This window comes from Poecilia mexicana, unplaced genomic scaffold (genome assembly GCF_051168715.1).
Source record: "Poecilia mexicana isolate PSO_F unplaced genomic scaffold, ASM5116871v1 scaffold_3, whole genome shotgun sequence".
Classification (NCBI taxonomy): Eukaryota; Metazoa; Chordata; class Actinopteri; order Cyprinodontiformes; family Poeciliidae; genus Poecilia; species Poecilia mexicana.
Window position 1 is genome coordinate 14,899,283 of NW_028263372.1, and position 14,723 is coordinate 14,914,005.

The window sequence follows — 14,723 nt, forward strand, 5'->3', positions numbered from 1 at the left end:
AGTTTGAAAACATTGAACATTCGAATATTATGTTCCAATATTAGTATTACTGAAAAGTTATTTTATTTCAGTAACTGAATTCACAAAGTGAAACACTTATGCCGTTATTTCTGGCAACTATGAGGATTTCTTGCTTCGTTTATGAAAACACAATATTTAAACTTATAAATTCTGACTAATTAAAAATATATCTAAAAAGTACGCACTTTAATGAAAAGTATGTGAACGCCAACTTAAAAGGTTATTTTCAAAAGGTACGTTTATTTGACAAGCCAGCCTCATAGGAACACATATTCTAACAGAATATGAACGTAGATTTAACTTTTTCTGGCAGTTGTATGATAAAAGCATTTCTTTTAACATGGTTATGTTCTGCATTGCTAACGCAATTGAAGACAACTACACTTTGCAGAAAAAAAAGACTCACAAATCAATGGCACGGACAAATCTCCATCTCGCGATTTCTCCAGAATTTTGTGAACGCGAATACGAGCGGAAGTAAATACTCGAAGGCGAAGTAGCATCTAAACGTGGATGCCACTTTATTTTAGCAGATTAAAAAGCAGCTATAAATTACGGCTTTGATTAGTTAATCGGTACAGTTAGTCATTTTGCTCTCTTTGCATTTTAATAGTAATTTCGTTGGTCCCGAAATAGTTTTTGTGCGCATTTAGGGCCTGGAGAGACACATATGCTAAGACAACTAAGCTATCGAACGTTATCGCGGTAAGTTAGCTTAGGGCGCTGTTAGCATCAAGGTTTCTGAATGCCAGCAGGTGAACTGGAAAGTTTGACTGGTTTATGCGGTTCCTTCTTTTAAACGGATAAGTAGCCTCGATTTAGCAAGCCTCACGTCGGGCCGTGGTGGAGGGAAAGTTCAGGTGGATTAAAGATGTTAATTGATAACCTCGATGCTTTAAAAACATGGCTGTCTGAAACCCTGGAGCCCATGTAAGTACTGCTAGCATTGTTAGCCACGCACATTAACTCTGACCACGCAGATGCGAATTACAGATCACATCAGTTCGTAATTGTACTTATTGATTGCACTTATTTTATTTTTATTTATGATGGACGTGAAGTATCCAAACCGTTTTCAGTGTATTAATACAGCTGTTCCCATATTCACGTGTACCCACTCTTTCCCATTCTGACATCCAGTTGTGATGCTGACCCCTCTGCTCTCGCAAAATATGTTGTTGCTTTGGTGAAGAAGGACAAAAGTGAAAAGGAACTGAAAGCCCTGTGTATTGACCAATTGGATGTTTTTCTGCAAAAAGGTTAGAGCTTTGTATAGTAGATTTCATAATACTTTACATACTGGGAGCCATTTGACAATAGACAGAAACAAATACATTAATTTTCAACTTTCTTTCAGAGACCCAGCCATTTGTGGATAAGCTCTTCGAAGCCATCAGCAACAAAAGCTACCTCCCACTGCCAGAACAACCACAAGTCAAAGTTGAGAAGGAAGAGCAGAAGAAGGATGAGGTTATTTTTTTTCTTCTCCAATCCAATATAATCAGTATTCACATTGACACTTTTTAAATACTTTAGGAATGCACGGGGGTGCACTGGTTGCAGGTGTCTGGCTGATCATCGATTTTTAAAAAGCCTGATCTGCTGATTTCAGTTTTGATAAGTTTACATGCAAACACCAGAGATCTAATCCAGTACTTTCAAACAATGACAGTTAGTCATGTAGTGATCTCAACAAACCTTTTTTGGCTTGTGAACTTGAATAGTGTTCTCAGCTTGTAGAAAGATGATTCTCAAAATGTGCAACATTTAGATAACATTCAGCTGACGTCCTGCTATGGAACTAATAAGATATGTTTGCCTTTGAAACACTGATCCTTAAGGTTTGTGGAAACTGGTAGCAATTGACAAATATTTTTTGTAATCTATTTAAGTATTTTTACTAATGCAACATCTTTTTGTCTTTTTCCTGTCTGTAGTGCAAAAACGAACGACCTATGTTTGCATAGCAAATTCTTCTGTTTTGCCAGATTGTTTTGGTCGTGAATGTTTTACAGATTTTGTTCTTTATAGCTGACAGAATGAGACATTTCTACATTACTTGACCTTTATTTCTCCTGTTCAGATACAAACGAATCGTGAAGAAGAAAAAGACAAGAAATTTCCTCGCCGGGTAAATCACAGTCCTCTTCAGTCAAGCTCACGCTACGGCAGAGATGGCAGGTGCGTACGCTGTAAGGTTGTACAACTCTGTCTTCTTCGCATAGAGTTCTCTTGCGACTTAAGGTTTGCCGTTATTAATGTCGTTAGGCGAGGTGATGACCGCAAGAGAGACGATCGCTCCAGGAAGAGAGACTACGATCGTATGCCACCAAGGAGGGACTCTTACCGTGACCGTTACAACCGCAGAAGAGGCCGCAGCTACAGTCACAGCCGAAGTCGCAGCCGAAGTTGGAGCAAAGAGCGCATCCGAGACCGTGACAGAGAGAGGGAAAGAGACAGAGAAAGGGACAGAGACAGAGATCGTGACCGCAGTAGGAGCCGGTCTTTAAGCAGAACCCGGTCCAGAAGCAGGAGCCGAGGTAGGAATATAGACTTTAAAAACACCTCTAAGAATGTGTTTTTCATTGTAATGTCATGTTGATTTTACTGGTTAATCAAATGTTTTGGTTTTTGAAGATTTAATTCTTGGAAAATTTTGATTTTTTTTTTTTTTCTTCTCCAAATCACTTCTTGGGTTTCCATAGTGATGTCAGTGCACCAAAGGCCAACCATCTTGTTTGAAAAATTTTGATTTACAGCTCCTATATACCCGGGCTTTGAATTCAGATCAACAATGGAATATTAGGGCCAGGTTAAGATTCATTTAGTTTTTTTTTAGTAACGAGAATAAAGTCATAACATTTCAAGAATAAAGTCGTATTTTATGAAAAGTCGAACACAAAAAATAAAATGAAGAATGTTGAGTATCTTGTAAAGTTATACTCTGGTATAAGTTTTAGAAATAATACTTTATAAATATACCACATTTTTTAACACATCAGCATCAAATTATCAATAGGACTTTGAAACAATCATGCAAACCACCGTGTCTATTTCAAAGGAAAAGCTTCACGAGTTGTTTAAGTCAGATCCTTGTAACTATTCAAGCTTTTATCTTATAATTTTAAGATGTTTTTTCTGTTAAAGCTGCACTTTTATTTTGCTATTATTGTGACTATATTCTCATAATTAAATAAACATTCTTATAACCAGGCCCTAATACTCCGTTGTACAACTCAAAGAAGCTATGATTGAGACACTCTTGGAAAATATTTTCTGTCATTTGTAATTTCATATTTTAGAAAAGGAAATTAGAAAAAGTAGATCAAAATCAGAACTTAGGTCTGGTATGAAAAAAAAAAAGATTTTATTTCTAAGCCATATTGCCCAGCCCTGCACTGGTAATTTCAGTCGGTAAACATTTGCATCCTAGAAGTGATTTTCTAAATGGGTACGGTTGTGTTTCCACAGACAGAGAATCAGGGAAGCTGAAGTATGACCATGAGCGCGCTGACAGGCCAGAGAGCGCTGACGTCTACACCCCAGCGGTGCTCGTTTCTACTGCAACACCTTCCCACTTCCCCAACCCGACAGTGAGCAGCACCATTACCGTCATCGCCCCGACTCATCATCACAACACCACCAATGAGAGCTGGTCAGACTTTCGTCCCGAGCCCCCTGTGGATCGTGGACCTTTCAATCGTGGTCCACCTCTTCAAAGGAAACGGTGTAGGGACTATGATGGTAGGAAAGCCACTTTACTTATTTTCTTTCTATAATTTAATCTGTGACAATTGTTTTTTTTTTTTCTTGTAGTTTGATGATTACTGTGTTTTGCAGAAAAGGGCTTATGCATGCGAGGTGACATGTGTCCGTTTGATCATGGGAGCGATCCAGTCGTCGTGGAGGACGTCAATCTGCCCAGTATTTTGCCCTTCCAGCCTCCACCAATCCCTGGCTTGGACCAACCACCCCCACCAGGCCTTCCACCCCCACCACCATTATTGAACCCCCCACCTGTAAACCTTCGACCCCCGGTGCCCCCGCCAGGGGCCCTTCCACCGAGTCTTCCTCCGGTTGCAGGTAGGAATTGAATCCAAAGGCTGAATTACTTCCTCGACATGCAGCAAAAATAAGATTGTGTAATAACTTCTTTTCTTTTTTAAACAATAGCTTGAAGTACACATGCATTCAATCAGTAGAATGTTTTTTATTCACTTTTCTTTTGTTTGTATTTCTATGAATAACAGATCTAAAAGTTTATGCTGAAATGCACACACCAGCATTCACCATAACCACAGTTGTGTTTGACTTATGTCTCTTATTGAAGTATTCTGTAAGATTTTAAATTGCGTTGTGTTTTCTATTGGACAGGTCCCCCTCCACCGCTTCCTCCACTGCAGCCTGCAGGCATGGATGCTCCTCCCATTTCCATCACCAGTTCTGTTCCCACCATTGTCACGTCTGGGATGCGCCCGTCCCTTCCTCAAGCCTCAGGGCCACTTTTCGCCCCCGGTAATGACTCCTAAAACAAGAGCTCATGTTCCGATTTGTTTATTTTAACACATCAGGCGTTTGAGTCGCGTCATTCTGAGCTGCGCGTCTCTGCTGTGTCTAATCTTTGCCAAGCAGATCACTATGACACTGACGTATACAATCCTGAGGCTCCCAGCATCACCAGCACCTCCAGACCGATGTACCGTCACCGGGTCAACGCTCAAAGACCCAACCTCATTGGCCTCACAATGGGGGAGGTGGACCAGCCATTGAGAGGTAATTGGGCACAATTCATCTATGAGACGATCACGTTCAGTCCATATTTTTGTCTGAGTGAAAGTTTAGTAGTACGCACTATATAACACACCATTTTGTTCCAAAACTTCAATTTCCATTTAAGTAAATGGGAATTGAGCGGACAAGTCACTGCTTGTGTTTTACCAGACAAGATTCCCAACAACAGCATGAGGATCGTTATGGAATCTGACTCGAGGAAGAGATCCGCTCCCTCTCATGACGGAGGCCCATGCAAGAAACCTTGGTTTGACAAGTAAGTTGTCAAAAATCAAGGTCTGCAATTCCTGCTTCTATTCAAACATGTGTTTTTTTGGGTTTTTTTTAATGTGTTGAATGTCTCTTCTCTATTCAGACCCAACTTCAACAAACTGAACCACCAAGGCTACCATAAAAGAGCTCAGTTCTCTCCCAACGCCAAGCTGCTTGTTCGGCAAATTCCACCTGAGCTCAACAACATCAGCAAACTCAATGAGCATTTCAGCAAGTTTGGCACCATTGTCAACTTGCAGGTTAGTGCCTGTGTGATTCTTAAGCCTGTCGCAATGAGCAAAAAGTCAGTTAATCATATGATGAATTAAAACAAACTCAGTAATTGGCATCTGCATGATTGATTGTTTATCTTGCCTTCCTTCTTTTCTTTCTTTCTACCAAAGACTGGATGACAAAAGTCTTTGTCTCAACTCATAGTTTGAAGGGCAGTTTTGTTTAGAGAGACTTCATAGCCCATTTATTTGTTGTTTCAGGTGTTTTGTTTATTTATTTTGAATATTTAAAATGTTTTCCAGCTCTAAATGTTAGTTAGAAATTAAAGTTTATTGATCTTTGACAGGGTGTACTTGCATTATTATGCTTTTATCATTATATTAGCTGAAGGTAATTGAAACAACAATACTATCGTTTATCACACTAACTTCTGGGACAATTTAATGTCCAACAAAATTTGTTATTGTGGGGATCGGTAATTAATGTTTGTGCTTTACAAAATGTTTGTAGGACTGAATATTTGTTCATTGTATAATTATTTTTATTGGACAGAGTGAGTTTCTTAAAAATGGATTTGAAGATTCTGACTTCTGGATTTCTGAATTGCGTTGTGCTGATAAAATCTGCCAGGTGGCCTATCAGAACGACCCGGAGGGAGCTCTGATCCAGTTCACCTCTCCCGAAGAGGCCAAGCGAGCTATGCAAAGCACCGAAGCTGTTCTCAACAACCGCTTCATCAAGGTCCACTGGTTTCGTGATGACATGGCTGACGGACCGGGTCAGTCCCGGCCGCAGCAGCTTCACCCACAGCCGCAGTCGGCCATGGTAAGAGCTCAGTTCCAATCTGTCATTGGATTATTGTTGACTGTTCTTTCACAAGCAATAACACTTCACTAATCTAATCATTTTGACGGTATTGTATTTTGCACAAACATGATGTGCTGCAATGAACATTGTAATGTCTGTTCAGCAACATAATGTGCAGTTATGACAAAAGTGATATTAGTTTTGGAAGTTTTTAAGCTTCTTGAGCAGTGAAAGTTTATAGCAGTTTTGCTTTTAAAGTTTGAAGTCTTTGTTTATCTCACTACAATCATCTTAGATTAACACAATAAGCCAGAACTGAAACAATAACCCAACATTTTGTACATTTTTCTAGTGATGTGGATTCATCCTTGTGCCTGCCATCTTAGAAACCAGATTAAATGAGAATGTGTCCACTGCTTTGGACATTACAAACAGGTTCATAGTCCAAGATAGTGAACATGTTTTTAGATCAAACTTAAGTGAGATTCAAAATCAAATTATCCTTATCACTGGGGACTTGTAAGAGTAAAACTTCTTGTGGATTTTTTTTATGTTAAATCATCTTCCAGGCTTTTGTGATATCTAGACATGAATGTGCTTCTTTTTTAAGTAAAGTTCATTTAAGAAAAGAAAAAGTGGCTTTTATTCAGTTAAAGTAAAGCCACTTTGCTGACTGAGAGTTATGACTGACTCAAAGAAACGTGATGCAAATGCTCTGATGTTTTAAACACTAAAATCGAAGAGAAAAGTGCCATTCTGTAGTCCTTCTTTTAAAATCTCTGTGGTGTTTCTGTCGCAGTCATCAGCCACGACTCTCAAGCAGTCTGTGAAGGATCGACTCGGACCCCTAATGCCTCCAAACTCGGAGCCCACTCAGGATTCCAGCGTAGCCTCTCAGGTCCGTGTGGACGATCTTCTTTTGTAGATGTGGTTTATTGCATTTACATGTCAAAATCTACACTGGATGTTTAAGAAGTCTCTTTCTTTTTTTTTTTCCTTCTTTTTCCAGAATGCCTCTAAAGTGTCAGTTAAAGATCGTCTAGGTTTCTCTCCCAAACCTGCTGCTCCTGTGGAAAAAGTGAATCTTCACTTTGTTCAGAACTATAATTTCTCACTTTTCAGATCAAACATCTTCAATATGCCGTTTTTTTTTTCTCCCCCCTTCAGGTGTCTTCGACATCGATGGGGATCACAAAGACTGTATATAACCCTGCTGCTCGGAAGGCTGCCCAGAGGACCTCAGAGGAAGCTCTGAAGAAGAAGCAGGTGAGAGCCGAAGGAGACGATGGAAAAGTGGGAGTGGTTGAATTGGATGTAAAAGGTCATCTGGAAACCGACCCAGTGTTTTCTCACACAGGAGGCCCTGAGACTACAGCAGGATGTGAGGAAGAAGAAACAGGAGATATTGGAGAAGCACATTGAGACACAGAAGGTAAATTCATTCATTATTATTATTATTATTATTTTGTTAATAAGTAAAAAAAAAAAAAAAACTATTCTGGAAAATTTAAACACCTTATTTTACAGAAGTTTCGTCTTAGAAAGTGACATCCTTTCTCTTTCGCCTCCCTGCATTTACTCATGCATCCTTTAATTACAATGTTCCTGTGAAGTGAAGTCTAACTCACCTGTGAAGTATCTGAGAAGGTTTTGGTTGCACAGAGGTGAGTGTTTTGTAACTTTCTGTCTCTCCCTGCTGCAGCTCCTGATTTCCAAACTTGAGAAGAACAAAACGATGAAGGCGGAAGATAAAGCCAAGATCATGGAAACTTTGGGCACGTTAACCAAAAGCATAACGAAACTGCAAGAAGAGATAAAGGGAATCTCCAGCAGCAGCAGCCTTCTACGAACCGCCAAGAGCAAAGCTCAGGTATCGATTTCCTCCCTGCTGGTGTCAAAAATCCATGATTCCAACAACAAAATGGATACATTGTGTTTAGTTGTTCTACCACATTCTGGTTGCACTGTATTGTATTAACTAAACGTAAAATGGGGTGAATGCATGCCACATTTTTTCTTTCTTTCTTTCTTTCTTTCTTTCTTTCTTTGTTTCTTCTTTTTCTATAGAAAAGTAAAAAGTCTCATTCCACTTTGTAGTCGTGTATTTGTATTGGTATATCGAATAAAATCCCTGTTGGATAAATTCAAGCTTTTGTCTGTAGTGAGACAGAATGTGTAAAAGTTGTAGGTGTGAACATGCGTTTGCGTTCTCGCCCCTCTTTGCCTTATATTATTGTTATAGTTGGATTTAGGTTTCCAGAATTGTGCCCGTTAATTCTTATATTTTTAACTCTTTCAGGCACAGAAGGAGCTGCTTGATGCAGAGCTTGATCTGTATCAGAAGACTCAGGCTGGAGAGGACACAGCTACCTTAAAGCGGAAGTACACCCTTCTTCAAATTGAGGTACTAACATAAATATGATATCAGATTAGATTTAAAAAAAAAAACAGAAAACAATTCTTTACAACAGCCACATGGGGGCGCTGCTGTTCTCATAATTTGAAACGTTCCACAGGAGTTTCCTGTGGAACTCTCTTCTCTGCATCATCGTCATGTTTTTTTTTTTTTTTTTTTTTTTGTGCTTTGTTTGTCTTCCAGGCAGCTAAAAGGGGGATTCTGTCACCAGGACGAGGCCGCGGCGTCCATTCCCGGGGACGTGGCACTGTCAGAAGCCGGGGGAGGGGATCCAGAGGTCGTGGACGGGGCGTTCCGCTGCACGCAGTTGTGGACCATCGACCTCGAGCGCTGGAAATTTCTGGTTTCACCGATGCCGACTGTGTGGACTTACTTCCCCATTTTGCTGTGAGTTGGTCTAAACCTGGAGAGCCTTGACTTTTCTGAGTCAAAGGTCAGAAGATTGACAGAGCCTAAAAGTCCTTCTTGTTGCACTCAGTCACACAGACTTCTGCTTGATCTAGATTACAATTTATTTCAGTACTGTTTTTTTTTCTTTTTCTTTTTACGGAAAACTAAAAGTATTCATGATTGTATTTTGATGGTCATACTGTATCTGTTCAGTGAAATACATCCTTACTAGTCTAAAGAAATAATTGAATTAGTTTCTAAAATTTTCATAAACATACAAATTCTGTTAATAAGCCTTAATGATTAGCTCACACTGACTTTTGAGTTAATTGACTTGAATAACTAGATTTGGTAAAAATCAAAGCTAAAACAAAGAAAAACCTTTAGTATTTCCATGGGGAAAACAAAACAGATGCTGACAAGACAGTTGAATACTATTTACAGAGACAGAATGTTTTACTACTGTGTTCTAACTCATATTTGTCCTGCTTTATAAAAATATATGAAAGCTGCTTGATGGGGAAGAAGAACCATATAAATAAATTTCTCTTCCCATTTAACTCTTTCCTGTTGGTTCCCGTTTTATGAACCCTTCAGAAAGAAGCAAGTTAAGTTTGTTGACCAAGACGGCTTTTTTTAAATTTTTTATTATTATTATTATGTGCAGCAATTTGGAGAGATTGAGGATTGCCAGATTGATGAGAACAAACTTTCTGCAGTCGTCACATACAAGACGAGAGCGGAGGCCGAGCAGGTGAGGAACCACGCGGTTTGTCCTTCATTTAAACACCGCAGTTTGACTTTAGATCCGAGTTGCAGTTAACCAGGAAAACTTTGTTTGATCCACCTGCAGGCGGCTCGTCACGGAGTGAAATTTAACAGCCAGACTTTACGCCTGGCCTGGCATAAGCCTGCCACCACTCTCAGTACAGGAGACGCAGAAGAGAAAGAGCCACCGGAAGATGAGGTTGGTGAAATTCCTTCACCTGCAATTTGGTGCTTTTCGCGATTAAATATTTACTTTAATAAAGTTCTTTAGATGTTCCGCCTTAAGACGTATCTCAGGAAAGGTTGTTTAATAGCTGTTTATATTGCATTAGAGAACACTAGAGGGAGCCATCACATGTTACAGAGAGAAATTACTCTCTGGTTTTATTTGGGTTTTGCATGAAAGTTTTTGCACTTTCATTAAGCAGTTGGAAAATGATACTAAAAGATTGTGAATTATTCCCTCTTTGAGGCCTTTTAAAGTGATGCAGTAAAAAAAAAAAAAAAAAAAAAAAAAAAATATATATATATATATATCTACATAATTTTCCACTTTTTAATCACCCATAGTAATATTATCTTCTTTTATCAGTACCCGGAGGAGTCGCTGAGTGACGATGCATTCCTGCAAGACGACGACGAGGAGGAAGACGACAACGAGCCTCGTTCCTGGCGCAGATGAAGCTCCCTCCGATGCTCACTGGTGTGGACGAAGAGCAACGATGCAGCATATTTCAGTGCTTGTTCAGAAATTAGAAAGGCACATTTTACTTTGGATAGACCTTTTTCCTCTAACACATAGCTGACTAGCAGAAGAAACATGTGCAGTTTGATTTTAACATGTAAACCAGATGACCGGTGCAGTTCTTTTTAGTGCTCTTACAGTAGATTTGTTTTGGTTCTCAAAGTGCATTGTTAAATTTGGTCACTCAAAGACACATTAGTTGAGCGCTCAATTAAAAAAAAAAAAAGGACTTGTGTTGTGATTAAATTCAACAGATGGTAGCTTTTCTGCAGAATAGTGTTACGTTGCTTTTGTGTAAATATTTTATGTACTCGTTTGTAATTTGTATGAAAGTTTGGCTTCTTATTTCTTGGCTTTACTTTGGATTGTACAAAAAAATAAAGAAATTGAAATGGTCTGAAATCAACCTGCCAGAAAACCAAAAGAAAAAACAAGAACAAAAATACAAAAAAAAACAAACAAACTGGCAGTGTGAAAAAAAGTATGCTCTACAAAAAGAGCTGAAAAAAATACCAAAGACCATTTCAAGAAAACAAAAAAAACTTCCTCTTCACCTTAAGAGCAAACTTCCTGAAAAGATTCATTCTGTGGTAAAACTAACATTTGGACCGGTAAGGTAAACAAGATTGCACTTTCATGCAAAGGTAAGAACATAATTACAATTTTGGTAAGTCTACATCTTTCATATTCCACTAATTAAAGTTTTTTTTTTTTTTCTTTCAGAGTCATCGGGGTTTCCGCTCACAGCACTTTGTTTCCAAAAAGCTTCAACGTTTATCAGATTTCATCTTGGATTTGTCTGTTTTATTATGGAATCAAGTGTTGCTGTAATGGCATTAATATTTTTGGTAAATGTCTATTCTGTTTACCATATGTAGAAAGTTGCCTACATGGGTTGATGGAAGCATTGTTGCATACAAGGAAGTTATATTCAACTTAAATGTACAAAATGATATACTACTGGATGCAAACAAAAATAATGCTGAACTGGGTTGTTTGGTACGAAACAATATTTTTTTGCTGTAGATGAGTTAAAACCTCCAATTTGGTACCAAAGGACTTGGAAAAACTGCAACTGGTGCATTTCTAACAACTATTTAGCTGATTATGTAATTATGTATCAAGATTAATTATGGAAACATTCTAAAATGTCTTTTGTAACTTTTTTCTAATTCAGCAGTTTAAATACATTTGGTTGGTATCAGGGCTGCCATCTAGTTTATGAAGTGTACCAGTTTCTCCTGCAGGGATAAAGGCCCACAGCATCATGCTGCCACCCCCCATACCTCACAGTCAGAATGGTACGAGCGTCCCCGTTTTCCCTCCAAATGTATTGATGGTCATTATACCCAAACAGTAATTGGTTACCCTGAATTACTCATAGGCTTGAGTGTGTGTACGCATGACTGGGAGGCTGTCTCTCTGTCCTTTGTAAACTGTTCAGAGGGTTTTTGCCCAATGACCACTGGCGATTGGCACCTTCATCTTTCCTGTTCTGGCTCTAGTGTCCAAGTTTCCATCCATGATCTACTAAGGACCTACCACAGGACTTTGAGTGAAACTTCTCACTCTTTCACTACGTTTAATTGAAGAAAACGCAGCCGACGTAAAGCTTTCCTGTGGACAGTATGGCTGTGTTTTTGGAAAAACATTCTTATATGTTAATTTTAACAGTTGTTCTGTGGCAAGTATTCATTCACAGTAATCCTTAAGTAAAAGGCAGCTAAATTACCCCCAGCATGTATTCTCACCTCACATGGGTCATTCCAACTATTGAACCTATGCTTTTTTGTTTTTTTGTGAACTTGAGTCTTAGTATTTGGCTTAAAGAGGTAAGGTGTAACTCTGTTGCATCTTTTTTCTATTCTTCAGTCTTGAACATGGAAGGAAAAATAACCCAATCAGTGTCCCCTAGTTCACTGTTTGTAGACTCCCCTTGGCGTCTGTCAGCCATGCAGGGATAATTGTGAGGAATCAGATTTGCTCTTGTGAAATATCTGCTGTTCATCACCTAAACCATTTCCTCCTGCAAAGCACCAAAAATACCTCCCCTCATCTCTTCATCTGTTAGTATGTGGGTGTGAAATGCCCCCTCCTGCTGTCTCATTTACCTACTGTGGTGCCACCAAACTCAAACAAGCATGATTTTTGGTTACCTGAACCGTGGCGTTTTTACCCGCACGCTTGTGTTTTCTTGGGAAGATGTGGTACCTTTAGTCTGAGATGTGACAAATTAAATGGACCCTTTTTTTTATTTTTATTTTTTTGGACAAACATGCGCGAGTTGTTTTATGAGTAGCATAAATAAATGCAAAAGCTTCGGTGGACCTTCAGCCAGCATGCAGGAGTCTTAAGAGCTCGGCCACCCTTTGTGGCTCAGCAAGCAGGAGTGTTCATTGGCTCTGCAGGAGCTCTAAAAATACGGGATAACAAGTTTACAATGTCTGTGTCATCAATTATATAAGTCTTTGTTTTCAGATTTGTGTCAAGGAGACGAATGACTCGAAAAGTTGAAAGGAGTTACTATGCTGTTCTTAAATATTGATTTGAAACTCAAAAAAACAAAAAAGTCGGGCTGGACCGATTCTATGTCGATGTGAAGATGAAACAAAAAGGACATTTATCAAATATGGAAGCTCTCTCGCTCGTGCATTGGAAAATTATCTATTGGTTCCTTTTTCTAAATTCAAAGAAAAGGAAGGGAGCAATATTTTCCAAAATCTCACTTGTATTTGCTTGGAGTTTGTTGTTTTCACTTTCTTTTTGAAGCCCTCAGGGGCTCAAGAAGTCGGTCACACAGATGTGTAACAACAAGGAAAATGCATAACGTGGCACGCTTTGTAATTTATTCAGATTTATTTAAATATTATTGCTGCGTTTTCATAACAAAAACACAGCTTTGTGCCAGTTAATCCCAATTACTCTGTAACTAGTTCTTACATGTACAAAATCCACCCCAATGGATACATAACACCAGTTTATGTTGGTCATTTACAGGTGAAGATGTGAAGAAGGTGTTTCTGATCGGAAACTAGCAGTGACCCCCCCTCACCAACATCTTGGTGCTTTCGTATGCCATGCCCCCCCCCCCCCCAAAACCCCCTCTCTACAATGCCAGCTCTCTGTGAAGCTATTAATATTTTATGTGATCATGGGCCTCCATAAGCAAATTTCAGTCCCCAGCAAGTTGAGCCAAAGCATGATTAATTTAGTATTTATACCCCGACAACCCTTTAAACAACACAGGGCCCTGGCCACAAAGCAAGGCACAGTTTGAAACAAAGCTAGCAGCCTTTAAATCATAATCAGCGCATCGTTATTGAGGATTATTTCAGTTCGGGGACATATTTTCCTCTCTGTAAGCCCAGTGGCAGGTGTGGAATTGCTGCAGAGTTGATACTGACAGTTTCAGCTGTAAAACACATCCACTAAACTCAATGTAATTATTCAGCTGCAAGACAAAACACTCTTTTTTTTTTTTTTCCCCCACCCCTAAAAATCCCTTTACATCATTCTTGGCTTGTCTAGAAAAACTGGGTGTTGTTCAGCTTCATGAAACTCTTTAACCACTTCTGCTGACCTCATACAATAGGTGACTCCATGAACTGCCAATTAACATCAATAAATAAAGACAGGTCGCTTCTACACCTTCTGTTGACAGTTTACATCGTGGCAACAAAAGGAAGTGTTTATTTCCCCCCAATATATACCAATTTCAATAACGCTAATTGTATGCAGAAGGATTTTTTTTGCACTATTGAAAGACTTAAAACAAGTAATTGGATTTAAACTTACCTCATAAGATATTCAGATGTGTAAGGATGTTGGTAAGGAGTGATGTTTATTTCATTTTCCTCCAATATCATAGAAAAATTGTGGAAATACAGTAAACGTCATCAGAAAAACGGCATCAAAGCGAACATTGTAAGGTTGTGAAACATTTTGATATCCCACAATGCAACAAGGATTTTAAGATTGTGGGTTTCGACCTTTATTAACACCAGAGTGATAACTTTGTTTAACTTTGTTTCTCTGACTAATCTAAATATGACTCAAACGATTCCTCTTGAGAATATGTTGTGTTTTTAAAGGTTTCTCAGCTGCAGAAAAAGTTGCTCAGACATCCATAAACGTCCTGGACGTTCGCTGTGGTGGAGCCACATAAACAGCGCCAGCAGCTCCCTGACGGTTCATCTGCAGCACTCCTGTCACTGCAAGGACAACCGTGCGTAGCATCCATCCGAATCTAATTAGACGGTACACTAACATGATCACTGCTCAGTTCAGCTTCATTAAACA

At 39.1% G+C, this 14,723-nt stretch overlaps 1 protein-coding gene across 1 annotated transcript; it reads left to right on the plus strand.

Moving 5' to 3' along the window:
• Positions 1 to 472: 472 nt before the first annotated feature.
• Positions 473 to 10,969, plus strand: rbm26 (RNA binding motif protein 26). Its single transcript, XM_014981907.2, has 22 exons — positions 473 to 951; positions 1,162 to 1,280; positions 1,379 to 1,491; positions 2,105 to 2,202; positions 2,290 to 2,561; positions 3,493 to 3,765; positions 3,862 to 4,104; positions 4,396 to 4,536; positions 4,654 to 4,794; positions 4,963 to 5,068; positions 5,168 to 5,324; positions 5,929 to 6,123; positions 6,905 to 7,003; positions 7,115 to 7,183; positions 7,273 to 7,371; positions 7,463 to 7,537; positions 7,808 to 7,975; positions 8,405 to 8,509; positions 8,705 to 8,908; positions 9,579 to 9,665; positions 9,765 to 9,878; positions 10,272 to 10,969. Exons 1-22 carry the CDS (start codon positions 893 to 895, stop codon positions 10,359 to 10,361), a joined length of 3,027 nt encoding a protein of 1,008 aa, XP_014837393.2. The 5' UTR covers positions 473 to 892; the 3' UTR covers positions 10,362 to 10,969.
• Positions 10,970 to 14,723: the final 3,754 nt, after the last annotated feature.